The sequence below is a fragment of the Cervus canadensis genome, chromosome 28, assembly GCF_019320065.1.
Source record: "Cervus canadensis isolate Bull #8, Minnesota chromosome 28, ASM1932006v1, whole genome shotgun sequence".
NCBI classification, from domain to species: Eukaryota; Metazoa; Chordata; class Mammalia; order Artiodactyla; family Cervidae; genus Cervus; species Cervus canadensis.
This window is the reverse complement of record NC_057413.1, coordinates 4,646,627-4,672,087: the sequence shown is the minus strand read 5'-3', so window position 1 is coordinate 4,672,087 and position 25,461 is coordinate 4,646,627. Positions and strand designations below refer to the sequence as shown.

The window sequence follows — 25,461 nt, the reverse complement described above, 5'->3', positions numbered from 1 at the left end:
TCTTAGGTTGAGAAGTGGCCAGGGCAGTGTTAATGACAGGTGAGTCATGGGGCGCTCCCCTTGCCGTGTCTCACTGCCTGGGGTTCCCCAGACTGCGGACCCCAGGAGGCAACCGGTGAGTCTCCTGATTCAGCTTCAGATCCCCAGGGCGAGGCCTAACCCTCAATTACGGCGTGCCGTTGGGCATGTGCGCAGGTGTGAACTGAGGCGCCCGATTCACACGCTTCGCACCTGGGTTCGCCTCGCAGCCCGCGGGGCCAGAGCAGGCGCGTCCAGATGCACCTGGGGGGCGCGGGCGCCCTGGGACGCCAGGCGGGCGCCGGTGGAGGAGGACCTTGCCGGGGTTTGTGTCCGAGAAGACGCTGTGAGCGGCTCTCCTCTCATCCCGAGGTAGGGCGGGTCAGGGCGCGTCCCCAAGCTTTCGCTTGGAAAGCGGGTTTTCATCACACCCCTGGGCTCGGACCCAGAATCACAGTTGACGTCCGAGAATTTGATTCATTCAGGTGTAAACCTCGCCCACTTCTGCTCAGTTTCCTCAGTTCTCCTGACAGCAGCTCGCTCTTTTTTTCGCCTTTGTGTAGTTGCGGTGAACCGAGGCCGACACCGCCCTCGGTGGCCGCCGAGCCCCTCTGACCCTCCAGTCCTCGGCGCAGCCCCTCGCCAGAGCGGGCCCAGCAGGGCTTGGAGAGGCGCCGGGGTCCCGCGAGATTGGCCCAAGCTGTCCCTCCAGCCCTGAGGTGCGGGAGGCCGGCGCGGGAGGCTGTCGGGGGCCCGGCCCACCCGTCCCCCAGGCTCCCAGCGAGTATCCCCGGGCGCGCGCGGGCCCGTCTGGGCTGGGGAGGCGGGCGCGCGCGGAGGGCGGGGGTTCGGGGCGGGGCCTCGGGGGCGGGGCGGGCGGCGTGGAGGGGACCGGCGGCCGGGGCGAGAGCGCGCCCAGCCCGCCGAGATGCCCGCGCGCGCCGGACACCTCCTCCCGCCTCGGCCTCGGGCCCTGGTCCCGGCCATGCCGCCGCCGCCGCTGCTGCTACTGCTGCTGCTGCTGCTGCTGGACGCCGGCGGCGGGCGGGGGGGCGCCCGGGCCCAGGAGCCGGGTGTGGCGGCGGACGGGCCCCCCGCGGCCGGCGGCGGGGACGGGCAGGACCCGCACGCCAAGCACCTGTACACGGCCGACATGTTCACGCACGGCATCCAGAGCGCAGCGCACTTCGTCATGTTTTTCGCGCCCTGGTAACTGGCCGCGCCGCCCGCCCGGGGCTCCGCGGGCGCTGGTCGGCCGGGGCCGGGGCGGGGGGCGCGGGCCCGCGGCCTGGGGCGCCCGGCGAGGGGCTGGGGGCTTTCGCGCCTGGGGGCGCAGGGGGCGGTGCGCGCCGGGCGCTCGCCGTTGACGTGGCGCAGGGGCAGGGACCGGGCGAGAGGGGGCGGTCCCCGAGGGCCGAACCGGAAAAGGCCGGAGCTCCGGCACCGGGGGTTCGGGGCAGGGTTCGTCGTCCTTCGAGGCCGCTGGGAGCCCGGAACCCGCCCGCACCACGTACCCCAGCCCCAAACTAATGCGCTGGTCGGAGGCAGCGGCCTGTGGCTCGGCCGGTATCCGGAAGCCACGTGCGGCCGCGCGGACACCCGGGGTCCGGCGTGTACACGTGGACTTCCTGTCCCGTGCGCTCGCCGCAGGGCGGACGGGGTTTAATTGAAACGCAGGGACTCCGAGGCTCTGCGTTCGCGAAGTGGGAGGCGGGTGGTCCGGGCATTAGAGGGTTCCTTCTCTTCCCCCGGGAATCGGGGTGCCGTGCGGAGCCTGGGGGCCCCTCCGCAGCTCCGGGGCCGTGGCGAGCTGTGCTCCGGGTGACAGGACCCTCTGGCCCCCGACCCAAGGCTGTTCTGGGTCGTGCACTCCTCCGCTTTCTTGGGGCCTGGCCATCTGGGAAGTGTGAGGTGGGAAAAGGCACAGCGTTGAACAGACAGCAGCCCCCCCCCCCCCCCCCCCGCCGTGGTTCCCGGGTGGGGGCTTTGTTGTGAGCCTCCGTGCCGACCCCAGAGACACTTGCCCTGCAAGTCGTCCAAGAGAGAGACTCCCCCGGTCCTTGACACGAGCAGAGGGACCCAGTGCCTTCTCCCAGGGTCTAGATGCCCGCTGAGGGGGGTTCTCTGGGCGGCGCAGCCAGCCAGTCTAGGGCCCAGGCCTTTGCAGGCTTCACTGCAGAATTTGGCGTTCTTGCCCAGAGCCAGGAGCCTCCTTGAGATGTGGGTAAGGCATGGAAAAAGGATTAGGAAGAAGATTCCCAAGAAAAGCCGCCTGTTCAGAAAATGTGCCCGCAGAAGTTGGAGGAAACTCTTCCCCCTCATATTCAGGTTATTACTGCATTTCAGTTCCTTTGGAGTTACATCCACACTTTTGGTCTGGCTCAGACCTGTCACTTACTGACTGTATTTATGGGATACCTTGTGTTTCAAGAACCAAAGGAGCTGAATTTTTAGAACCCAGTGGATATAGAAATGTAAAGTAATGGCTCTGGATAGTTTCTTTGTGGAGGGTGTTCTCAGAGTAGCTGTTGCAGTTAAACATAGTAAAGTCTGCTTCTGTGGAATAAGTCTGCCCATGGATTTTTTTTTTTTTTCCTTTATTTTTTAAAAGAAAGACTGACATGTAGACATCGTAGTGCTAATGGAGTTTTGGATTTGGAGTCTCTGTGATGCTCACCATCTAGCCCTGGCCTGAGTGAGGGAGAGGACTACTACATTCCTGTTTCATTGTGTGTGCCTTACAGAGTTTTAGGTGGATGCTCCCAGAAAAAGTAACTTTGAAAGTTAGCAGACTTGAAGAGCAGATGGGAGTTCAGCTCGGATACACTGGGCTGCCCCTGGTCTCTTTCCATTTCAGTCTCTGGAATGTTGAGCGCCCACGTGGGATTCGGGGGCAGGAGCCAGTGATAGCATTGATGTGTGTGTGTGTGTGTGCGCGCGCGCTCTGAACCCAGCAGAGGCAGGGCTGTCGTATGAGGTAAAGGTGTGCCAGCGCCAGGTAATAGTTTCTGTATGGCCAGTTTTCGGGTCACATTGAATCTGGTGACAGTGAGGTCAAGGTTGCGGCCGCCGCCTCGAAAGGACCAGGTGGCTTTGCTCTGTTACTGACCACAAACTGCCTCTGCAGCTGCAGTCTCAGAGTTTTTGTGCTGTAGCCCCAAGGGTCCAAAACCAGGGTGCCGACTGTGAGGCACCCATGGGACCATCACTAGGAAATTGCTAAGCACTTAGTACGTGTCTCAGGCATCCAGTTGTAGAAAGGAAGGTGCTTGTCGTCTTGGCACTTGTACCACATCGACTTAAATCTGACGGTGGTTTTCCCTCACAGATATCTTCCAGAAAAGAGTGATTCATATTGTATTTGAATCTCTCATAAAACAGGATTTTCCTTCTGTGGCCTAGAAGGTGTTGCTTCGGGAAAACAGGTTTGCTTAAAGCAAGGTCTTCTAGTGCTGCCTTTAGATGCTTTCTGGTGAGGTCATCTGTCAGAAAAAAAGAAGAGGCAAGGGGATTTAACACTGATTTTATGGAGAAATTGCTTTGAGGATGAACTCAGAAGTGCTGGGTGTTCTGACAGCACTCTAAAAAGCACTACAGCAAGGGGTTCCATGGTAGAGACCATGAGTACACAGCAGGAGAAGGGGGAGCCGACCATGGACTCTAATGCTGTGAAAGTGCGCCTGGAGTCTGAGACCCAGTTTTCAGTGTGGTGATACAGTATTTAAGTATGGCCCTGTGAACAGCCAACAGTTAAAAGACGGTGATCAGCCATATGACTGAAGCCATATGATAGAAGCAGTCATTTTAAGTCAGCATATTATTTTAAATGATAGATGATTTTAAAATACTTATGTCATTAAATTCTTACAGTGAATATTGTAAGTGCCCATTTAGAAGTTTTGAGTGGCCACAAGTTTGTTTTTTTTTTTAAATAAGCTTCTCACTGGTGAGAATGCAGAACTGATTTCATTCGGAGGCTGGTTTGTATTTGGAGAGAGTGGGTTACATGGTGTAGGAGACCTGACCCTAAAGGGACAGTGGCAGTGAGAAGGCCGGAGCTGCTGCCACCGAGGAGTGGTGAGGGGGCTCTCCCGACTAGGGAGAGAAGAAAGGGGACACCGGCCAGCTTGGGAGTCCGGGCTGACTTCCTGGAGGAAGTGACACCCAAGCCGAACAACTAGTGATCGGCCGGGTGGGCTTAGGAAGGGTCAGAGGAAGGCATGCTCACTCCCAGGGCCCAGCCAAGATAGGGCGCTTGCGGGAACCTGGAAGTGTGTCCAGCAGGGCTAGCAGTGGAGGCGGCCCAGGAAGCAAGGCAGGTGGATAGAGGTCAGCTGGGAGGTCAGCAGGGGCCAAGTCGAGAGGCATCGGGCGCCGCGCCTCGCTGAGAACGTTGCCGGGACTGTCAGGAGGTTCCGCAGCCATGGTGGGCTGGTTGGCTGCGTCTCCGCCGCTGTGTGAACAAGGGTGGGATCGGAGCGCCCCGCTACCCTAGGAGATGGCTGGCTGAGGAGCTGGACTGGCCCCTCCGCCTCGCGCTCAGCATACTTCCTACCGCCCCTTGTTACAGGTGTGGACACTGCCAGCGGCTACAGCCAACCTGGAACGACCTGGGAGACAAGTACAACAGCATGGAGGACGCCAAGGTGTACGTGGCCAAGGTGGACTGCACGGCTGACTCGGACCTGTGCTCCGCCCAGGGCGTGCGCGGCTACCCCACGTGAGTGACAGCCATGCGCGGGGGCCCCACGTGCGCGGCTTCCCCATGTGAGTGCCGAGCGCATGCGTGGCTACCCCACGTGAGTGACGGGCGTGTGCGGGGGCCCCACGTGCGCGGCTACCCCACGTGAGTGACGGGTGCATGCGCGGCTACCTCACGTGAGTGACGGGCACGCTCGGGGGCCCCACGTGAGTGACGGGCACGTGCGCGGCTGCCCCACGTGAGTGACGGGTGTGCGCGGCTACCCCACATGAGTGACGGGCGCATGCGCGGCTACCCCCACGTGAGTGACGGGCGTGCGCTCTGCGCCCTCCAGGTCTTTCTTGGTTTTCCGCCAACCACCTCGGGCCAAAGGAAGTCCAAGTTACATTTTTGGCAACTTCGTAGTTCTGAGAAGTGAGGCGATGCCAACTTGGAGCCGGCAGTCCCTCTTGTTAGGCAGGGTTATATGTATGCTGTGTATTAGATGCTTTTTTGGACTTTGGAAAAAGCCTTCAATTAGCCGAGTTTTCCTTTTTATATAATTAAGAACGAGTCTGCCAGACAAAAATGGTGTTGTTCTCCATGAGGTCTTGTCACATCTGATTGTCCCATGTACATTTACATAGTGAATACCGACTGTCAGAAATTTTTGGTCACTCTGTTAATTTTTTTTTTTTTTTGTTAAGGTTTGTTTGATTTTGACTACGCTGGGTCTTTGTGGCTGTGCACAGGCTTTTCTCTAGTTGCGGTGAGCAGGGGCTACTCTGCTTGTGGGCCCAGGCCTGTCACTACGGTGGCTTCTCTTTTTGCAGAGCACAGGCTCTCCACATCCGGGCTTCAGTAGCTGCAGCTGTCGACTCTATAGAGTCCAGGCTCAGTAGTTCTGGCACACTGGCTTATTTGCGCCAAGGCATATGGGATCCTGCTGGACCAGCGATCGAACTGGTGTCTCTTGCATATTGCAAGGCAGAGTCTTTACCCCCAGACCATCAGGGAAGCCCCGTCACGCTGTTAATTCTTTAGTCTCTTTTCTAGAGTTATTCCGCACCTGACCAGCACAAGGGCCGTTTTTGTTGGAAAGAAAGTGCAGTCATTCTGACAAGTGAGACTCTATTTCCTTGGCAGTTAAAATAGTTTTTAAGAACAAAAGTTGAAACTGGCTAAATGAACAAAAGAGGGGCTTGATGAGGCTGGCTTAGTCTGCAGGCTGTGGGAGCTCTGAGGGTCAGGTGGCCTGGTTCTCTGCACCCCGCTCAAGGTGACTCCCCTTGCCAGCTCTGCATTGCTCTGTTGACATGGTGGGCTTAGGCCCGTTGCTGATTAGCCCACCTTGGTTGGAGTATTCATTCCAGAAATAGACCTCGTGGCCAGAGAGGCGGGATCTTGTTGGAAGACAGTAGCCTCTTCCGGACTCCACATTTGATGTTGGGGTGAAGGGCACTTCTTCAAAAAGGGGAAGGTGCCATTTCCAGAAGGCTGGGGGAGGGGTCGGGCACTGCAGGCCCCAACACGTCCGTTCAAACTGTTGAATGAAGTCAATCCTGTAGGAGACCTGAGCTGATCTTCAAACCTGAGAGGCCGCGTGGGAAGGGGCTGGCACTCTGAGCTGGAACCTGGGCTCGGCGGTTTGGACCCTGGCTTCGCCGTTCACATATCCTGCAGCTGTGGCTGCGGTCCTCAGCCTCTGAGTGTGAAGCAGTATGCTGGCACCCCCACCCCCGCACTGGTGTGTGCAGACACCAGCCCGAACGTGCCCAGTGCATGTTAAGGTTTCCCCCAACATTCGGAGATTTGGCATTTCCATAAAGGGCTCTGGGACTCTCATCTTCGGTGACTGCCTGCTGACCTGGGCACGGGATCTCAAGTCTGTGTCGGGTCGGAGCACTAGAGACAGAACTTCCTGCCTTGCGTACCTGCCTGTTGGTATCACTGTCCTGTGCTTCACTGTGTTGCTCTCAAACGGATGAAGAGCGTCCCGGAGAAGCAGCTAGTGCGTTGTGGGGCCAGGTCCCTGTAGAGGGCTTGTGACTTGGAGGGGCAGGAGCTACAGATGGTTGGTGTCCACTCTTGAACCGCTGGCTGTGTGCGGCCGTGTGCACCGTGAACCAGTGACAGGGCTGAGCAGGCCTGGGTGGGGTGTCAGAGAGGGAGCGGAGGGTCCCGCCCAGACCTGCTCGTCTCAGCTCTCTGGATGCACCGTCAGTGGCTCCACAGACGCTGTTCACAGATACCAAAAGATCCACATTGGAGCAGGCATCTTGATTTTGTTTTTAGAAGATCTGGTCCCTCCAGGAAAACCAGACCCTGCTTTAGAGTTGTTAAAGAGAATTACCAGCTCCCACTGTATGGTTTGGGAAGGAGTCCTGTGACCGTCACAACCAACACCAGATTCTTTTCACAGATTGCAGGAGGTAGGGGCGTGCTGCATAAAATGTAGGGCCTTAGGGCCTTCATAGGTTGACCTGTGTGGGCTTCTAGAGGCGTTTTGAGGCCTGGATTAGATGATGATGTAAATGCTGGGCGTTGGGGGCGGGGGTCAGCACATTAGTGTTTGTGTCAACCCTTCCTAGCACCTTTAGCTGAGTAAAGGATTGGAGAGGGAGGGAGTTTGGGTTCCCAGGTCTGTAGAGAAGGCTGCCTGTGCTCGGGAAGCTGTTTTGGGATCTGTTGAGCCATTAAAGCATCTTTATCATCTGGGAAGATGTCAGCAGGGGCAGAGCTGAAGGGGGTCTTTAGGGCTGCCACACAGAGTGTCTCGAAAAGAACAGAGAGGCACTCTCACGGTCCTGGGGGCCAGAAGCTGAAAATCAGGGCTCTGAAACCCCCTCGGGGATCCTCCTTTGCTTCTTCCTGGCTCTGGCAATCTTTGATGTTCTTGACTTGTAGAAGCATCACCCTAGTCCTCCTCCTCAACACAGTCTTCTCCTGTGTGCCGTCTCTCTGTCTAAATTTCCCTTTATATATAGTTACCAGTCACAATGGCTTATAAAGAAAGTGAAATTTGTTTAGTCGTGTTTGACTCCTGGTGACCTCATGGACTGTACAGTCCATGGAATTTTCCAGGCCAGAATACTGGAGTGGGTAGCCTTTCCCTTCACCAGGGGATTTTCCCAACCCAGGGGTCGAACCCAGGTCTCCTGCATTGCAAGTGGATTCTTTACCAGCTGAGCCACAAGGGAAGCCCAGGAATACTGAAGGGGTAGCCTGTCCCTTTTCCACGGGATCTTCCCGACCCAGGAATCAAACCGGGGTCTCCTGCATTGCAGACAGATTCTTTTCCAACTGAGCCATCAGGGAAACACCATATTGTCTTAGGGCCCACCCTAATGACCGCATTTTAACTTGATTGCCTCCATGCAAATCCTGTTTCTAATTCAGGTCACGTTCTGTGGTAGCATGGGTCAGGACTTCCGGCAGACCTTCTCTTATTCACCCCATAACACCATTCCATCTGTGGTGGTAGGACTTCATCTTGCTGTTTTCCAGAGGGACCCGTCAGTGGGGATTGTCTCCCCTGCAGTCTCCTTGAGAGAGAGACAGTTCACTGGGAAAGCAAGTGCCACGATGGAGGCTCGGCAGCAGCAGAAAGGTTTGGGGCTGTCCGTGGGGCTTGAACCCGGTGGCCTGCTCTCCACCGCCGCCTGCCTCTCCATCCACGGTGAAAATGAAGTCAGATGCCCCGGCAGGGAAGCTTATTTCTCCCCAGGGTCTGTGAACTTCTCCAGAATCTCAGACTTGGGCAGCCTAGAAAGGTTTTTAATCCAACAGCAGAAAGAGATTAAAAATCAGTTGAGCTTCAGTCAGTGTATACCAAATGAGGAAAATTTGACAGATTAGGCTCTACCGTGTTTAACCTTAGCAAAGAAACAAGAGGTGGGGTCAGCAATGCCTGGTTCTTTCTAATGCTCTGAGGAGCCACTCATTTCCATCCTGAGGCGCTCTGTCAGAGGGGGGCGCCTGACCGAGAGGAAGGAGTGGAGGATGGGGCTGCCCCGGTCCTCCGGGGGCTTGGCGCACGTTTCCAGAGCATCTCCAGGGGGCGGCTGCCGGTGGTCACAGGTGTGAGGGCAGGTTCAGAGTCACTTGAAATGTTAAACTTCATGGAGGAAGGGACACACTGGCCAAGTCTAGTTAGACTGGTTTTTTTGTCATGGTTATAAAAGTATAAGCTGCCAGGGAAGGGGAGAGATACTCTTCATTGGAGTCACGTTGAGGTGTCCCCTAGCCCATCACAAGATCTGAGCTTCTGGGTGAGGCCGGTAAGCCCATTCTCACTAGAATGCTTTCTGCGGCCAGTGTGTTGGTTTTCTCGTTTGGTGTGAAGCTTCAGTTTAAGACCTTTGTGGGGTTAGCTATCCAAACGCACATTTCTGACTTCTGCTATATCTTAACTGCTTATATTCTGATGCTGCACATTGGGCATCTCCTAACAAAACCCACATACATGCCAGGAAGCATTAGGGGGTGTTTAGATGGGTAGGCTTGCCCCAGAATGCTAGTCTGTGTTTCTCTGTTTTCAGTAGCTGTATTTTAGTAGCCATATTTCCCCTTTCATCCTTGCCACCTTCTACTGATTCTGTCAATAGAAGAATTATTCCCTCCCCTCCCTTCATCCCTTGACGCCTTCTGTTATGTTTTATCGGGAGCATGTTGTCCCATCACTCAGGCAGTGACCCAGGGTTTGGACGTGTTCATCTCGGTCTCGGATGATGTCTTTTGTTGTTGTTTAGTTGCTCAGTCATGCCTGACTCTTTTGAGACCCCATGGACTGTAACCCACCAGGCTCCTGTGTCCATGGGATCTCCTAGGCAAGAATACTGGAGTGGGTTGCCCTCTTCTTTTCCAGGGGATCTTCCTGACCCAGGGGTTGAACCTGCGTCTCTTGCATTGGCACTTGAATTCTTTACCCCTGAGCCAGGTGTTGTCTCTGCCCCCCTCCAAAGACAGAACTCCGTGCTCCATCTGCAGGTAGCTTCAGAGGCTCGTATGTGTGGAAAATAGAAAAGATCCTTCTCTGGGGACAAGGGAACAGGCCATTATCAACCAAAGTCAGGGTCGTGCTTAAAGTTGGAAACTTGAACTCTCACTGTAGCTGGAGCCTCATGCCCTGTGAAGGTTGAACAGCCTGGAAATACGTTGACTGCAGAACAGTCAGTTTCCACCACAGTTCTAGGTGGCTCTTCAAACGGCAGACCTTAAAAACTACTGGAGCCGGAAAGGACAGCGAGTACCAGGCAAGGAAGCCGGGGAGCTCTTGCTCCTGACCCTCGCGGCCGGGGGCTCAGCCTGACTTGCTCACCTTGGTTTTGTTTTTCAAGAAGAACATGAGAAACTTTTTTAAATGGAGGATTAAGTGAATATGCCACCTCCTCGAACATTGCCTTTTTTTCCCCCAGCGTTACCACGGAGGGGCAGGAGTGAGCTGGCCACAGCCCGCCTGACACCCTGTTTTTACGATTGCTTCACTAAATGAGTTTATTCTTTACTCAGAGCAGTTTGAAGTGCTTTAAAATCTCCGTCTAATCCTCTGTTACTCTTTCAGCTTGAAGTTCTTCAGACCTGGTCAAGAAGCTGTGAAGTACCAGGGTCCCCGGGATTTCCAGGCCCTGGAAAACTGGATGCTGCAGACGCTGAACGAGGAGCCGCCCGTGAGTACACACACGGCCACCCCTCCTCCTTCCTGCGTTCGTGGGGGAGTGAAGAGGCCAATTAGGTACCATCTTAAAGCAGCTTTTTTTAGGACTCAGTGATGTCATAGGTAAAGATTCACTTTTTTTTTTTGCTATTTTAAAAAATTTTGATAAAATACACTATAAAATTTACCCTCTTTTTGTACAAGTCTGTGGTATTAAATATTCTTAATGTGGTACAGCCATCCACCCACAGAAATTTTCCATCTTCCCAAGTGGAAACCCGGGCTTCCCGGGTGGCTCAGTGGTAAAGAACCCACCTGCCAAGCAGGAGACACGGGTTTGATCCCTGGGTTGGGAAGACCCCCTGGAGGAGGAAATGGCAACCCACTCCAGTACTCTTGCCTGGAGAATCTCGTGGATAGAGGAGCCCGATGGGCTACAGTCCATGGGGTCCCAAAAGAGTCAGACATGACTGAGCAAATGGACAGCAAGCAGAAACCTTGTTCCTATTAAACACTAACTCCCCCAGCCCCTGGCACCCATCACCCTATATTCTGTCTCTATGAATTTGAGTACTCTCTAAGTACCTTAGTGGGAAAAGATGACGTTTTAGAAACTTTTTATTCTGGAAGTGTTCAAACACGCACAGAAGTAGGAAGAAGAGTCTGCTGCGTGGCGGGCAGGGTGCAGTGGTGATGGCCCTGTGTGTCCACCTCTGGCCCCAGCGATGCCGACAGCTTGGTCTCCCGTCTTCCCATCCTGTGTTTGGCTGCGGTCAGGGTTGTCGGTGACTATTTCAGAACGCAGCCCACAGAAGTGCACTTACTACGTGCTAACACACCCTCCACTCCTGTCTCACGTGCCCTTCAAATCACGCTAATTCCTCACCACCAAAGAGGGACTCGTGGCCTACTGGGGGCGAGGCCTCTGCTGGGGTGCCCAGTCCTGCTCAGCGCTCCCCCCGACCCCAGCTCCCCCCTCCACAACCTCCTGCTCCCCCCACTGCCGTGGGCCACACCCCCACGGCCCTACTGGCGTGGCTGAGAACACAATTTAATACCCTGAGCGCTCTGTGTCTTAACGGCCACCGCTCCCTACTCTGAGGATATAATTGTGGAAACTATGATTTCTGATGTCTTTTTTTTTTTTTAATTGAACTGTAGTGACTTACAGTGTTGTGTTACTGGGATGTTTTTTAAAGACATAGTTACGTGTAATGTGTTCCTGAGAAAAGTCTGTAAACCTCAGTCCTCCAGTTGACAATAGAGTCTTCACCTTGTCATAAATCCTGACGACCGTGAGCCCTCCACGAAGTGTCCCTTTCCTGTGCGGAGCTTTCTGGTGGATGCTGAGGGTCCAGGCCTACAGAGGCCGGGCGGGAACCTTGATGGGAGCACGAAGGTGGCCAGTGTCCCCAGGCTGTGCATTCCTGATGAGGCACTGAGAGAGTGGGAGGGCTTTGCATGTAGTTTCCATTTCAGCGCTTGGCTCAGTCTGCAGTCTTGCATCAGGTGAGCGTCCCCTGACCTGGAGCTTGTCTGGGCAATTGCAGGGGTCTTTGCTGTCCCCTTCCAGGGTGTCCGTGTGGTCCTCCCTCTCTCCCCTACATTCTGTGTAGTGGTCAGAGCCGATCAGAAACCCAGCTGCTTCCCAAGTGCTGCTTTTCTGTCACATCTTTCTAAAAAGTCTCGGGGCTTCCCTGGTGGCTCGGTGGTAAAGAACCCACCTCCCAAGGCAAGAGACGCGGTTTTGATCCCTGGGTCTGAAAGATCTCCTGGAGAAGGAAATGGCAACCCACCCCAGTGTTCTTGCCTGGGAAATCCCATGGCCCAAGGAGCCTGGCGGGCTATAGTCCACAGGGTTACCCACAGTCGGACACGACTGAGCACCACCACCCAGAACTGCGTGCTAAAGACCACTGCATACAGTGTTGAGTAAGTGTTGATCAGAGCTGTGTCTAATTTTAGGTAACAGGGAAACCACAAACCCCTCAGTAAATTTGCATCTTTGTCACGACAAGAAAGCTGGACCAGCAGGTGTAACTTTCACATAGATTTAAACTTAAAGTTTTTTCTGTGTGTGTGTTCTCTGGAGGGGGGGAAGAAGCCGATTTTAAAGGGGAGTTCATAGTTTCCAAAAACATTTAAAATAAGTTTTTCACCAAAAAAAAAAGGCAGTCTTCTGTGATGACTGTATTCAGGAAGCCATCAGCCAGGGTCAGGATGGCGGAAAGACATCATCTCATGAGCCGACGTCCCTTTGGGGGTGGAGCCCAGTGCACGGGCCAGGGCTGGGGACCTTGTGGCCAGGCCAAGGCTCAGCATCGCCCAGGGCCTCTCCTGGGGCTGTGGCCACACGGACCCCACCCTGGACCTGTCACCCCCCTGCCGTATCTTGGCGTCAGAGCTGTGGGCATTGCTGGAAATGATGCTAGGCTGACTTATTACAGAAAAATTGAAGTATTTAGACTTCATATTACAAACCAGAATTCTTCTCAGTATGAATTTTGCTCTATGTTTTAAGAGAAAGCTTTTAAAAAAAAACTTCTATGAAAGTGTTGGTCTCTCAGTCGTGTCCAGCTCTTTCCGACTCCGTGGGCTGTAGCCTGCCTCTGTCCCTGTGATTCTCCAGCCAAGAATACTGGAGTGGGTTGCCATTTCCTCTCCAGGCGATCTTCCCGACCCAGGGATTGAACCTGAGTCTCCTGCGTTGCAAGCAGATTCTTTGCCATCTGAACCACCAGGGAAGCCCTTCTGTATTTATACCTAAATAACTTAATATATACATTTTCCTATTTAAACAGGATAAATTTAAGGTTTTCCCTCCTATTATTATGGTAGTATATTAAAGTCAAGGGAAATCGCCATTTCTTACCTTCTACTCCAATTTTTATATTTGTTTCCTTCTGTATTTTTTCCTTAAGTCATCATCAGACATGGTTCTTTTCATTAATGATCTTTTTATATAGTTGAATGATCGTTACAGTGATCATATTTTATCTTGTGGATATGCCAAAATTCAGCCCTTTCTGTCATTGGATATTTAGGTTGTTAATTTTTCCGTCATCAGAACGCTGTAATAAGGAACATTTTTATCTTCGTAAAAGACTTTTTCCCCTACTTTGGAGTGACTTTTTTAGAATATAGATCCAAACATAACATTGCAAGGCAAAAAATAAAAAAGCCAGACCACTTTTAGAGCTCCTGTTGAGTAGTGCCGAGTTGCTTTCTTTTTTAAAGAAAGTCTTTATTTTTGGCTCTGCCAGGTCTTCAGTGCTGCACGGGCTCTTCTCTGGTTGAGGCAAGGGGGCTCTCTCTAGTTTCAGGGCTGGGGCCTCCCGCCACCGGGGGCTTCGCGCCGCAGGGATCAGCTCCAGAGCACGCGCTCAGCAGTTGTGGCACACAGGCTTGGCTGCTCCTCTGCACTGGGGATCTTCCCAGACCAGAGATCAAGCCCGTGTTTCCTGCATCAGCAGGCGGATTCTTGACCACTGGACCGCCAGGGAAGCCCCAGGTTGCTTTTTTAAGACACTAAGCCCACGTTGTCCCCAGCCTGGGGACGGTACCCATTCTGTGATACACTGTGAAGTTCCTGTAATGATCATCTGTCTTTACCTGCCATGGAACAAGTACCAAAGACATGCTCCTTTGGTGCCAGAAACAGGCGTTTTACCACCGCAGGCCCTTTGAACACCTTATACACAGCGACATCCAGTCTTCTCTTTCACTTTGTTGGACCTCACTGACTGTCCCTTAGCCATCACTCTCTCAGACATCCTTAGCACTTAACGCAAACGGAGCGTGAAAGTCGAGCCAGCAGCAGAAAGCTTCATGTGGCTGTTCAGTTGCTCAGTCATGTCCGATTCTTTGCGACCCAGTGAATACAGCACGCCAGACTTCCTTGTCCTTCACCAACTCCCAGAGCTTGCTCAAACTCATGTCCATGAGTCAGTGATGCCACCCAACCATCTCGTCCTCTGTTGTCCTTTTCTCCTCCTCCCTTCAATCTTTCCCAGCATCAGGGTCTTTTCTAATTAGTCAGCTCTTCGCATCAAGTGACCATACTATTGGAGCTTCAGCATCAGTCCTTCCAATGAATGTTCAGGACTGGTTTCCTTTAGGATGGACTGGTTGGATCTCCTTGCAGTCCAAGGGACTCTCAGGAGTCTTCTCCAACACCACAGTACAGAAGCATCAATTCTTTGGTGCTCAGCTTTTTTTATGGTCCAACTCTCACACCCATACATGACTACTAGAAAAACCATAGTTTTGACTATACGGACTTTTGTCAGCAAAGTAATGTCTCTGCTTTTTAATCTGCTGCCTATGTTTGTCAAAGCTTTGCTTCCAAGGTGCAAGTGTCTTTTAATTTCATGGCTGCAGTTGCCATTTGCTGTGATTTTCGAGCCCAAGAAAATAAAGTGTGTCACTGTTTACCTGTCTGTTTTCTATGAAGTGATGGGACCAGATGCCATGATCTTAGTTTTTTAAATGTTGAGTTTTAAGCCAGCTTTTTCACTCTACTCTTTTACCTTCATCAAGAGGCTCTTTAGTTCCTCTTGATTTTCTGCCATAAGGGTGGTGTCATCTGCATATCTGAGGTTATTGGTTTCCAGCTTGTGCTTCTTCCAGCCCAGCACCTCTGCTCGTGTACTCGGCATGTAAGTTAAATAAGCAGGGTGACAGTATACAGCCTTGACGTACCCCTTTCCCAATTTGAAACCCGTCCGTTGTTCCACGTCCAGTTCTAACTGTTGCTTCTTGAGCTGCATACAGATTTCTCAGGAGGCCGGTAAGGTGGTCTGGTATTGCCATCTCTTTAAGAAGTTCATTGTGATCTACACAAAGGCTTTAGCATTGTCAGTGAAGCAGAAGTAGAAAACTTCATGGTGCTTTACAATTACAACTCTGTCCAACTTTGAGCTCTCAGCATTTTGAAAGCTTCTAATGACTTAATTTGGATATTCATTTTAATGGAAATACGAACCCCTAGATCAGAATTGAATAACAGACACCCACATGTCTGAAGGACAGTGATGTCTCAGTGATCATCTCTTCACCTCTGCTTGCTCTGGTTGGACGCTACAGGTGTGTTGGCCTAAAAGAAAATGGAGACATGTGGGATGGTGTGGTTTGGTGGTTAGTAGTTAGTTCTCACACCGGTGTCTGCGCAGGTACTGGAGAAGTGCCTTTAAAGAAGCCACTTCTTGTCCCTTCACTGTTTCTGTTCCAAACTTAGTCCCATGAATTACATTCTTAAAAGTGCAGCCCAAGTTTGCTCTGTGGTTTTTCTCTCTGTAACCGTTCATCCGTCCAAATTTTCCCTCTCGTCACCTTTTCCCTTTGACCAGCTCTTCAGAGTCTCACCTTCCTTCCTGGCTCTTCCTACTGTCGCTGAGCATGAAGGGTGGCTGGGTCCGCCTTCACCTCTGAGGGTCTCGGTGCCTCTCACTTCTGTGTTCTGCCAGCCGTCTTGGGTCTCCTCTCCAAGAACCGGGCGGGGTGCTAGTTTGGGACGGCCCACCCTTCAGTTTGTCTGCTCCGTTGGGTTGGGTTGGAGGGCAGCAAAGGACGGAGGGGGGCCGCTGGCTGTCACCTGGTTGCCCTGGAGCATCAGTCCTACAGCACTTGCCAAGGGGCCTCTTGCCCCGATCAAGTTGCTTCCTGCCTTGGGCGCCCCTCCACACAGCAGCATCCCTGGGAGGCTGGAGGTGGCCGGGGGAGGGAGGAGAGCGCAGAAGGTTCCAGGCAGAAGCCGTGATAGGCTCCACGGTCCCTCAACACACACCCGTGGTGACTCTTGTTCCGTCTCCCCCATCAGACTCCAGAGCCCACGGAGGAACCGCCTCGCACCCCCGAGCTCAAGCAGGGCCTGTATGAGCTCTCGGCCGGCAACTTCGAGCTGCACGTGGCGCAAGGTAGGCAGGCGGGCGGGCGGGCGGGCGTGCGTGCGTGCGCGCCTGCGTGCGTGCGCGAGTGCCTGGGGGCGGGGCTGCGCCCCTGGGGGCGGGTCGACCTGCCACGTGGCCGGGGCTGCTGCTCTCGCTGCTCTGCTCGAGGGCTCGGAGGCCACTGCATGGGTGGTGTTTGTCCAGGGTTTCACTCATCCAGCCCCGCTGACACCCGTGTCTAGCGTTCTTCCTCTTGGAGATTATGTCTCCATCCGTTGGAGAGGCCGGTTCTGGTGCCAGGCTGAAGCCTTGGGTGTGCGAACCGGCACGTCGGGACTGCGTGCACTTAGCTAATTTGTGCATAGGCTGGACCTGCACCGTTGGATGGTGAAATGTTTGTTTCTGTTAGTCTTAATCGTGTACTTACTGACCTGAGGCAGAAACAAAGGTGTACCTGTTTAAAGCAGAATTTAGTTGGGACCGTTGTAACACACCAATCAGGATAGGTGTTCTTCACCCTTAAACCACTCTTCTGACACCACATGTTCCTCTCCTCAATGTCAGAGTGGCCCGAGCACAGTTTCTGACGGTAGTAATGTGCGTAGGACCTCTCTACACACGCTCAGAAGCCTCAGCTCAGCAGTGAAGGGCTTGGACAGGAACCCAGCCGCCAGGCTGACCTCTGCGCTCAGATGCTGCCGTGGAGAGAGATCTTCTATGCGACTGAGGCAGAACCTTTCTGAAAAAGGGCTTAAAGTTGTGTCAGGCCTCCTGGGTCCTGCCTGCTGGGAGTGAAAACCCACCTGCTCCAAGGCTGGAATCATTTGTTCTGATGCCTGCAGCCACGTTCCATTTTTAATTAAAGGTCATTGTTGGTCCCGATGCTTTGGGAGTGGACCTTCAGGGTTTCTGTCCTCCGGGAGTCACTTTGAGTCAGGCTTGGACTCCCCGCCGGTTGTGTTACCAGAACCAGCCAAAGCGCAGCCCCGACCCCCTGAGTGGGTCACCCGCCGAGGGGCCGAGTCCTTGGCCGCTGGCCTGCGGGTCTGCCGGGAAAGCGGTGCCCCGCCGGCCCTGATCCCGCTCCCCATGAGGCTCCTGGACATCCTGGACCCGCTGTCTCCACCTCACAGCTCAGGATGGTGAGGGGCCTGTCTGGGGAGACATGGTTCCAGCCTTGCAGACCAGCTGCTAACATATATATATATATTTCGTTTGTGTGAAAGAACTGAGGTACAGTTGGTACAAAATATTGACTGTCGAAGCAAGTTTCCCCCACCTCCCTCAGATGCCTCCCTGCCGCGCTGACCAGTTGCCCTGTGAGCATCCCCTTGGCGAGCCTGACTCGGAGCCTGGGTCCCGTTAGGGCCGCTGGTCTCCTCTCCCTGCCTGCAGCCTGACGCCTTTCTTGGCCCTAGGCTGGTCAAGGTCAAGAGCCAAGATAAAAGTCCAGTCTCTCAGTCATGATGTGGTTTACTTCCTAGCCAAGAGAGTGATACTCAAGTCTTAGTTGTTTTTTTTAATCTTCTGTTTTATTGTGAAAAGCCAGATACAGAAAGCAGTGTAGGGGCAGTGAATGGTCATAAAGTGGTCACTCTGTAACCACTGTCCAGCTCAGGCCCCGGCCCTCCTCTCCCGCCCGCTGCCTGACCATGCGGAAACTACCACTTACTTTGCTTTCCGGTTTTATCCCCCACATGTGCTCTACAGCACAGCAGTTGAGTCTGCTCTCCCTCTCTGCTTTTTTAAATCTCTCTCCTAAGTGTCTCTCAGTCTCTGTGTTCCCTCAGCTCTCTCTTCCTTGCCTTCTAGAAGTTTGCTGAGCACACAGACTATCTGACCTGCACGGTCCCCGCAGTGGGGACTTGTCATGGTCCCAGGGTGTGGAATACAGCTTCCCTGGCCCCGGGCCCTCATGTCTTTATTCCCTGTGAGCTGGCAGTTGGATCTCGGGCCCTTTTCGCTCTGTGTTTGATATTTTGAGGGGTGTGAGCGCGACTGCATGGCTGGGCAGTCTCTCTCTGATGTCAGCAGCCTTGCTCATCACTGCCTAGATCCGTAATTCACCAGCGATGCCAGCCAACACCACTGCTGAAATGACAGCGTCCCTTCTTTATATTTTTTCAGCTAGAGGTAACTGGCCCTTGTTTATCACTCCGTTATCCGGAGTGCAGTTCATCTCAGGAAAGACAGGCTATAAAGTGCCTGTTTCTTACCCTTTATTGCCAGTTTTCCAAATAATGAGTTGGTTCCCTGGTGTCCTTCAAAGGTGACAAATTCCTTTCTAAGGATGGTCATGAACTCAGGGATAGAGACGTATTTGATGGGGAGTCACTTCTTACCAGTTGAAGGGTTCATCCTGAGTTGAGCTTTGCAGGAAGACAAAGCTGATACATGCCCATTCTGTCTGTGTGGGTGGCTGTAAATCACTGTCTCCCCCTCCCCGCCTTCTCCCCCTGAAGGAGACCACTTCATCAAGTTCTTCGCCCCGTGGTGTGGTCACTGCAAAGCTCTGGCTCCGACCTGGGAGCAGCTGGCTCTGGGCCTTGAACACTCCGAAACTGTCAAGATTGGCAAGGTGAGTGAGCGCCCCTATTAAACTGGAAATAGATGGCCTTTGGCTGGATTAATTAGCCGAGTAGCCCATTATTCATTCTGTGCATGTCGTTGCAAACTTGATTTATTAATTCCATTTAGCGTGCCAGTTGATAATTCATTTCACTTTCACAGATGGCAACCTGGTTTTGAGAGTGCTGGCTTTTCCACATTCTAGAGATTAAAATTAGGGCTTTGGCTCCTTGGTTTATTTTGAAGCAGTGGCCGGTTCTGGACTGGCAGCCCCAGAAGCCTTTCTGCCAAGACCTGGGACGGAGCCGTAGAGAATGTTCACTGGATGCCCTCGGAGACCATCCACCCTGGGTCTCACCGAGGAGCTGGTTCCTAAAGGACCTCGGCTCCACGCCCAGCCGGGGTACAAAAGACCCACCCAAAGTGAGCCCCGCCTGCTCACCCTGCTGCCGGGAATCCTTTCCTGCTTCACGTGGGGAAGGCAGAAGTGGAGCCTAACCACTGGGTTTTTCAGTTTTGTCTTTTTATTATAGTCCAAATACTCCTATTTAAAATTGATGACTTTTTTTCCCTTTGCTCTTAAAACGCTGTAAGCTTGAACCTGAGAAGACATTTTTCCCATCGAAGTTCTTACCAGGCTCTACCCTGCTTAGCTTTCAAGATCAGACCAGATCAGGCGTGTTGAGGGTGGTCTGGCTGTAGACCTGGGGACGTTTTTCAGCTTGCTTTGTGACTGGCGGGGGGGTCTCTGTCCCCAGCAGCAGGCCATCCCCTCTCCAGGTGTCAGGGTAGGGTCCCTTTTTCTACCTGTTAACCTCCTTAGGGTAAATGATCGCTTCCTAAAAGCTGGAGTTTTTGAGTGAAAATAAGTTGCGTCTCTGAAGGACATCTCATTCCCCTGCCCACTCTGCTCAGGGGCGTCTGAGCAGCTGTTGGGAGAGGTCTCTCTAGAAGCTGCAGACACTGCCCATGGGGGATTCGAGTAGTTTCCTTTCTGAAAATGCTGAGTGTCCGACAGATGGTTGGTCAGGAAGGCCCTCAGAGAGACTGACTGGGCATGCGGTCTTTCTCTCCAGGTGGACTGCACGCAGCACTACGAACTCTGCTCAGGAAACCAAGTCCGAGGTTATCCCACGCTCCTCTGGTTCCGAGATGGCAAAAAGGTACGTCTTGGGGTCTCCGTGTGGAGACGGGAGCTGTGTCTTTGCGCCAGGTGAGCTGTCGTGGGTTGAGAGAGCACAGCAGCCCACTCCAGTGGGCTGGGATTCTCCAGGCAAGAATCCCCGTGGACAGAGGAGCCTGGCAGGCTGCCGTCCGTGCGACCACAGAGAGCCGGGCGCGGTGAGCCACTGAGCTCACTGGCGCAGCTGCCGGCACAGGCGGTTCGGGCCCTGGTTTGAAGGCGCACACGCCACGGGGCGAGAGGCTCCTAGCCTTCCCTGGTGAGACCTGACGGTGGAGAGGGGCCGCCAGGTGTTAACACGCAGCGCCGGAGGCTCGGGCTATCTTCAGAAGAAGCTGAGTCCACAGTCCTGGTCCCGACCTTTGGGGGGGTCAGCGTCCACTGCGCCCCTGCCCGATGGACAGCGCCCAGACCTGGTGACCTCGGTTCCCCTGAAGGGAGGCCCTGTCAAGCTCTCTGCTCAGAGCAGAGCTTCGGCTGATCATTTATGCCTTCCCTTGACGTTTGCGCAGCAGACACCACGGGGCCGGGACCCCCAGAGGGAGACATCTGAAGGCCTGAGTCCTGGGCAGGCAGGGGGCAGCCCCTCAGCCCTGACCTGCGCCCGTGCCCCGACAGGTGGACCAGTACAAGGGCAAGCGGGACCTGGACTCGCTGAGGGAGTACGTGGAGTCGCAGCTGCAGAGCGTGGGGCGGGCCGCCCCAGAGCCCGCCCAGCCCTCGGAGGCCCCGGCGCTGGCCGCTGAGCCCGCGGCCGACCAGGTGGGTGCCCGCCAGGGACGCTGTGGGGACAGCCCGCGGTCCACGTTTTGGGACCGTTCTTCCCTTGGATGCAGTCATCGCTGCCCTTGTGTCAGCGAACAGATGAGGGGCCAGTGGGTATTTGCCGGAGGGGCTGCCCCGACGGGCGGGGGTCAGCCAGCCGTGTCCGGGACGGCGCGGGAGGGCAGGGCGAGGAGGACAAGGGGGAGAGGCGGTGGCCGCTGCACCGGGAAGGCCTTTTCAGCCCGCAAGGGTCTTAGGTCTGTAGGGAGCCAGTGGCGGGCTTGGAGCAGGCCGGGACTTGAAGAAAGCTGCCTGGTGAAGCCCGTGTGAAGGAGACGGGAAAGGGTTGTATCTGGAGGTGGGCGGCGTTGGGCCCCCGCAGCCGAGGCGAGTCCAGCTCCAGCAGTGCATCGGGGTGGGGAGCCTGGCCAGGGATGCCGGGCAGGCGCTGGGTGTCCAGGGGACGGTGCACCGAGTTTGGGGCCTGGTGCTCCGGGCTGGGCGGGGTGTGCGTCTGAAGCCGATGTCTGTCTCCCGAGATGAGTTGGGTCCCATGTCTGCAGCTTTACATAGGTGCCGAAGCCAGGGGTGGGAATGAGATTACTTGACGAGTCAGAATCGTGTTTGCTCAGCTCAGTTCCTAAATGGAGTCCTCGTGTTGCTGATTCCGTCCACACGGCCCGTGGGGTTCTACCCCAGGACGGGGAGCCTCGGTCCTGGGGAGGACGCCCTGCCCTCCCCGCCAGTGACCCTCCAGCCTGAGTGGTCACAGGGCGGTCGTGACTGGCTGGAGTCACCACACCCCGAGGCCAGGCCTCTGTGCTTGGAAAACCAGGGGCTGCCTACCCCCGCCTCACCGCGGTGGGCCTCCTCCGCCCTGAGCGGGAACCTCGGCGCCTGGGGACCGCGTGGATGTTGGTTAAACGTTGATGTTTTGGTTTAAGAAGTAAACAAATGATTTTGTAGTTATGGACCCTATGTCAGGGGGAGTGTGTGTCTCAGTGGTTGTAAACGTCATCCCAGATCCAGTCTAATTATATACCGTGATGTTTTCATCAAGCCCAGACGGTTTCTATTTATAATCATTTTCCACCATTAAGATCTTTTCAGGGAGTGTGGTCACCTCTCCGGACAGAAAGGTGGCAGGTCCGGACGGCCTCCTGGGCGCTGACACCAGGACCCCGTGCCAGACCCGAGGGGGCGGCCATGGTGCTGCAGTCACGTGATGCACCCCCGTGTTCTTGCTCCCACGTGAGGATCGCAGGTCCACTTTTGGAGGAGCGGATACAATTCCGTAAGGAACCATCCAGATGGACGTGCTTAGAGCAGACTGCCTCGCGGCCCCTTTGCCCTGAATTCTCCAGAGTTCAGATTCACATTAACTTTGAATTTTAAGACGGAAAGCAGCCTGTTATCTGTAAAACACAACAGTGCCTGTGCTTCTCTTAAGGTCCTTAGAGAAGAAACTCTCCATGAATCCACAGATGAGAGCATAGAACCAGCGAGAAGAGCAACATGTGTAGAGAGTGCAGGGAGGCCAGGCAGTCTGGACTGGGGTCAGTGTTTGGGGCTCCAAGCCGGCGAGGTGCAGACCGAGGCGTGGCCCGCCCCGCCGCCCCGCATCCCCTGGGCTCCGGACCGTGGGCCCGGTGATTAGTTACTGCTGTTCTGTGAAAGGCGAGTTGCGCAGGTGTTGGTGTGTAGCCTTGGAGCACACATTACACCATTTTGCAGATGTCTGACTTGTATTTCCGGGGTCCCGAAACTTGACCCAGGCTGCTGCCTCTGCTGTATTTGAGTGGTGGCTTTTCCCTCCCCAGGGCACCGTGTTGACGCTGACGGAGAGGAACTTCGATGATGCCGTCGCAGAAGGCATAACCTTCGTCAAGTTTTATGCTCCATGGTAAGTGGCTGTTGGTCAGAAACTGCTCTGTCGTCACGCCCTCAGGTCACATCCTGACTTTCTGCGCTCACGCGGAGCCTCCAGCCTCAGTGTTGTGGACACATAGCACGCTTACACATAGTCGTGCTCTCAGGGAAAAGGAAGTGTTACCACATGGCTCCTGGATTCAGGTAGGTGGGAGTTTGGTGTGTGGAGGAGGTTCAAGCTCAGTTTACTTGGGAGAAAACATTAAAAACAGAAGATGGCCATCACAGCCAGCGTCAGGTTGAAGCTGAGTGGGATCTGGGCGCTCTCCCCATAGACGGCCGTTGCAGCTCAGCCTTGGCCCTCCGTCTCTGATGTTGGAACTTGGGTCGCCGCTGGGGCCGTGCAGCATGTCGGTCACTGCCCTGCCCGTCCCGGAGCAGAGGCGGCGGGGGGACAGCGCGTTCCGGGCTGTGCCTCGCACCTGTGACCCTGGCAGCCCCTTAGATCTCTGGAACCGTTTCCTTAGCTGTGACGTGGGAAGAGAGCTTTGTCTTGAAACAGCCCATTTGGAAAAAATGTGGAGGAGAATGTAGGATCCTGACGATACGAACAAGTATCGTCACCACGGTCACGTCTGCTCCTCTGTTGGTCTCGTCCCAAGTGCTCGCGAGTAACCGCTACGGAGCATGTGACTCGGGGTTGTCTGTCCTTAAAGAATAGAAACACGAGTAAATGATGCCTTTAAAATTTAGGTATTTCCAGGTTTTTGGTAAACCTACAGCTGTGCAGATCGAGTGTAAGGACAGCAGATTGTAGAGGGGGAGGGGGGTTGGAACGGGGCTCAGTGCCTCCCTGCTCACAGCGCGTCGCCGAAGCCTCAAGGAAGCTTCAAATTGTCTTGAACATTTCACACCATAAGAAATCGAACCTGCTTTTGGTATTCAAGTGATTGTTTTTTTAAAAAGTGTCTCATTTCCAGTTCATCTCCTCCTGTTCCTGGTACACTCATAAACCAGGGAGCCCGCAGTTTCCCGCAGAGAAGGTTTCAGAGCTAAACCTTGTTCTCAGACTGTGTTGTGTCTGTCCGGTTATCTGAATGCCGCCTTGGGTTTGGATTCGGGGATGGGGGAACGCCGATGCACCGGCAGGAGAGGCAGACGTTTATAAACTCGGGCCCAGGAGGCCGTCTGGGCAGCGGCGCATGGCTGAGCGGACCCAGCACCTCAGAGGCACTGTCACGTTCTGTCCCCAGGTGCGGGCACTGCAAGGACCTGGCCCCGACCTGGGAGGAGCTCTCCAAGAAGGAATTCCCCGGCTTGGCGGAGGTCACCATCGCCGAGGTGGACTGCACTGCCGAACGCAGCCTCTGCGGCAAGTACTCGGTGGGTCCGCGGGGCCTCATCCCAGGTCACTCACGCTGCGCTCATCTGCTCAACAAAGTGTGTGTGTCCTTCTGAGAGTCTTGACGTTTTTTTCTTTCTCATTTGAAAAGCAAAAGAGCTGCTCTCCCAAAAGAGAGGCTTTCCTCTGTGAGTGCACACGATTCTGTGGTGGTGGGTGGGGGTGAGGCTTTCCTACCTGGCTGGAGGCTGGGCCACCACCTGCAGGACCATTCTCGTTGACCAAACAGGCAGCTGGCGCGTCGCCTTCCTCGTAAAACGCCTGAGGAGCTTGCTTTTCAGACACGGGGCGGCGCTCCATCCAGGAAGTGTTTGATCCTACACTTTCCCGCTGGGAGGGCTGCACCAGCAGGGTAGGCGCGTGGCTTGGCTTCTTCATACAACTGTTGCCTTTTTTCCATGCCATTAGCACCATCAAATGGCCTAGAACACTTGCGATTTCTGTTTTTCAACTTGTATTGTTTGCTTAAAACACTTCTGAGGCCTCTGGAGTTTATTAGAAGAGATAATAGCACAGATGTCATCTGCTTACTAGAAGACGGTGTGTCTGTGTTTTAAAGAGAAAAGAGGTGAGCTGTAGCAGACAGGTGCAGAGTCTCAGGCCCCCGCCAGCCGCACCAGCTCCCCAGGGCTGGTGTGAAAGTCCAAGCCGCCGGTTCAGGGTGAAGGCCCTCCTCGATGCTAATCTTGACAGTGTTTCGTTTGGGTTTGAGCCCCAAGGCTCTGCTTTCTGCAGCCTCAGGTCGTTTTCTGAGGGTCTGTGTGCTCTGAAAATCTAGCTGTAGCCTTCCTTGGGCACAACTCAAGGATCTTTTCTGCTTTTCCTTTGTGCATGATTCAGGCTGTTTTTTAAGCTTTGCTTTTCTTTAAGGTACGAGGCTATCCCACACTGCTGCTTTTCCGAGGTGGAGAAAAGGTCAGCGAGCACAGCGGGGGCCGCGACCTGGATTCCTTGCACCGCTTCGTCCTGCGTCAGGCGAAGGATGAGCTGTGAGCCCGGCTGGACGCCACCTCCCGCCTGGCGCTGGGCACGATGGGGCGCCGCGTCTCGGCCGCTCCCGGCTTCCCCGCAGTGGTGACTCGGAGATCCGAATGTACTAAACTCGTGCTATCTTCTCTGTGTGTGTTTTTAAGCCAACACACCCTACAGATTCTTAAGTTTCTCTAAGTAAATGTGTAACTCACGATCCCTTTGCAAACTAAATATTTTCGGTGGCGACCTACCATCCGTTCCCTGCTTTAATCTGCTCTTGGTGAAATCGAAATGGTTTCCTTGGAGACTAAAATAGAGTCCAGGAAAACCCAACTGCCAGACTACTCTTGGCTCCTGAGTGATTGTGGTGACAGCGTCATCCAAAGCGTGGTTTTCAAAGGGCCCACGAGTCCTAGAGGTGGCCTTGCCTTGTGGCCCTGTTGAGTTGCTTTGGTCACA

General features: G+C 54.4%; 1 protein-coding gene and 1 long non-coding RNA gene across 3 annotated transcripts; one reads left to right on the top strand and one right to left on the bottom strand.

The window, feature by feature from the left end:
• The first annotated feature begins 902 nt into the window (after positions 1-902).
• TXNDC5 (thioredoxin domain containing 5) lies at positions 903-25,216 on the top strand. Of its 2 annotated transcripts, none has more exons than XM_043450200.1 (10): positions 903-1,227; positions 4,589-4,738; positions 10,263-10,368; positions 16,174-16,270; positions 18,706-18,821; positions 19,888-19,974; positions 20,613-20,756; positions 22,580-22,662; positions 23,882-24,011; positions 24,901-25,216. In XM_043450200.1, exons 1-10 carry the CDS (start codon positions 947-949, stop codon positions 25,021-25,023), a joined length of 1,317 nt encoding a protein of 438 aa, XP_043306135.1. In that variant the 5' UTR covers positions 903-946; the 3' UTR covers positions 25,024-25,216. The 2 variants fall into 2 exon arrangements, with proteins under 2 accessions (XP_043306135.1, XP_043306136.1); XM_043450201.1 differs by lacking the exon at positions 903-1,227 and adding an exon at positions 1,992-2,346.
• Positions 4,552-7,825, bottom strand: LOC122429667. Its single transcript, XR_006266081.1, has 2 exons — positions 4,984-7,825; positions 4,552-4,891 (listed from the first exon to the last, which is right to left on the bottom strand). It is a non-coding gene; the product is annotated as an uncharacterized LOC122429667 (long non-coding RNA).
• Positions 25,217-25,461: the final 245 nt, after the last annotated feature.

What these genes read in the sequence shown, in the direction of transcription:
- TXNDC5 (XM_043450200.1), top strand. Translation starts at nt 947, where the DNA reads ATGCCCGCGCGCGCCGGACACCTCCTCCCGCCTCGGCCTCGGGCCCTG. An exon ending in GGTTCCGAGATGGCAAAAAG is followed by an intron (nt 19,975 to 20,612) that starts GTACGTCTTGGG and finishes GTGCCCCGACAG; the next exon opens with GTGGACCAGTACAAGGGCAA. An exon ending in GTCAAGTTTTATGCTCCATG is followed by an intron (nt 22,663 to 23,881) that starts GTAAGTGGCTGT and finishes TTCTGTCCCCAG; the next exon opens with GTGCGGGCACTGCAAGGACC.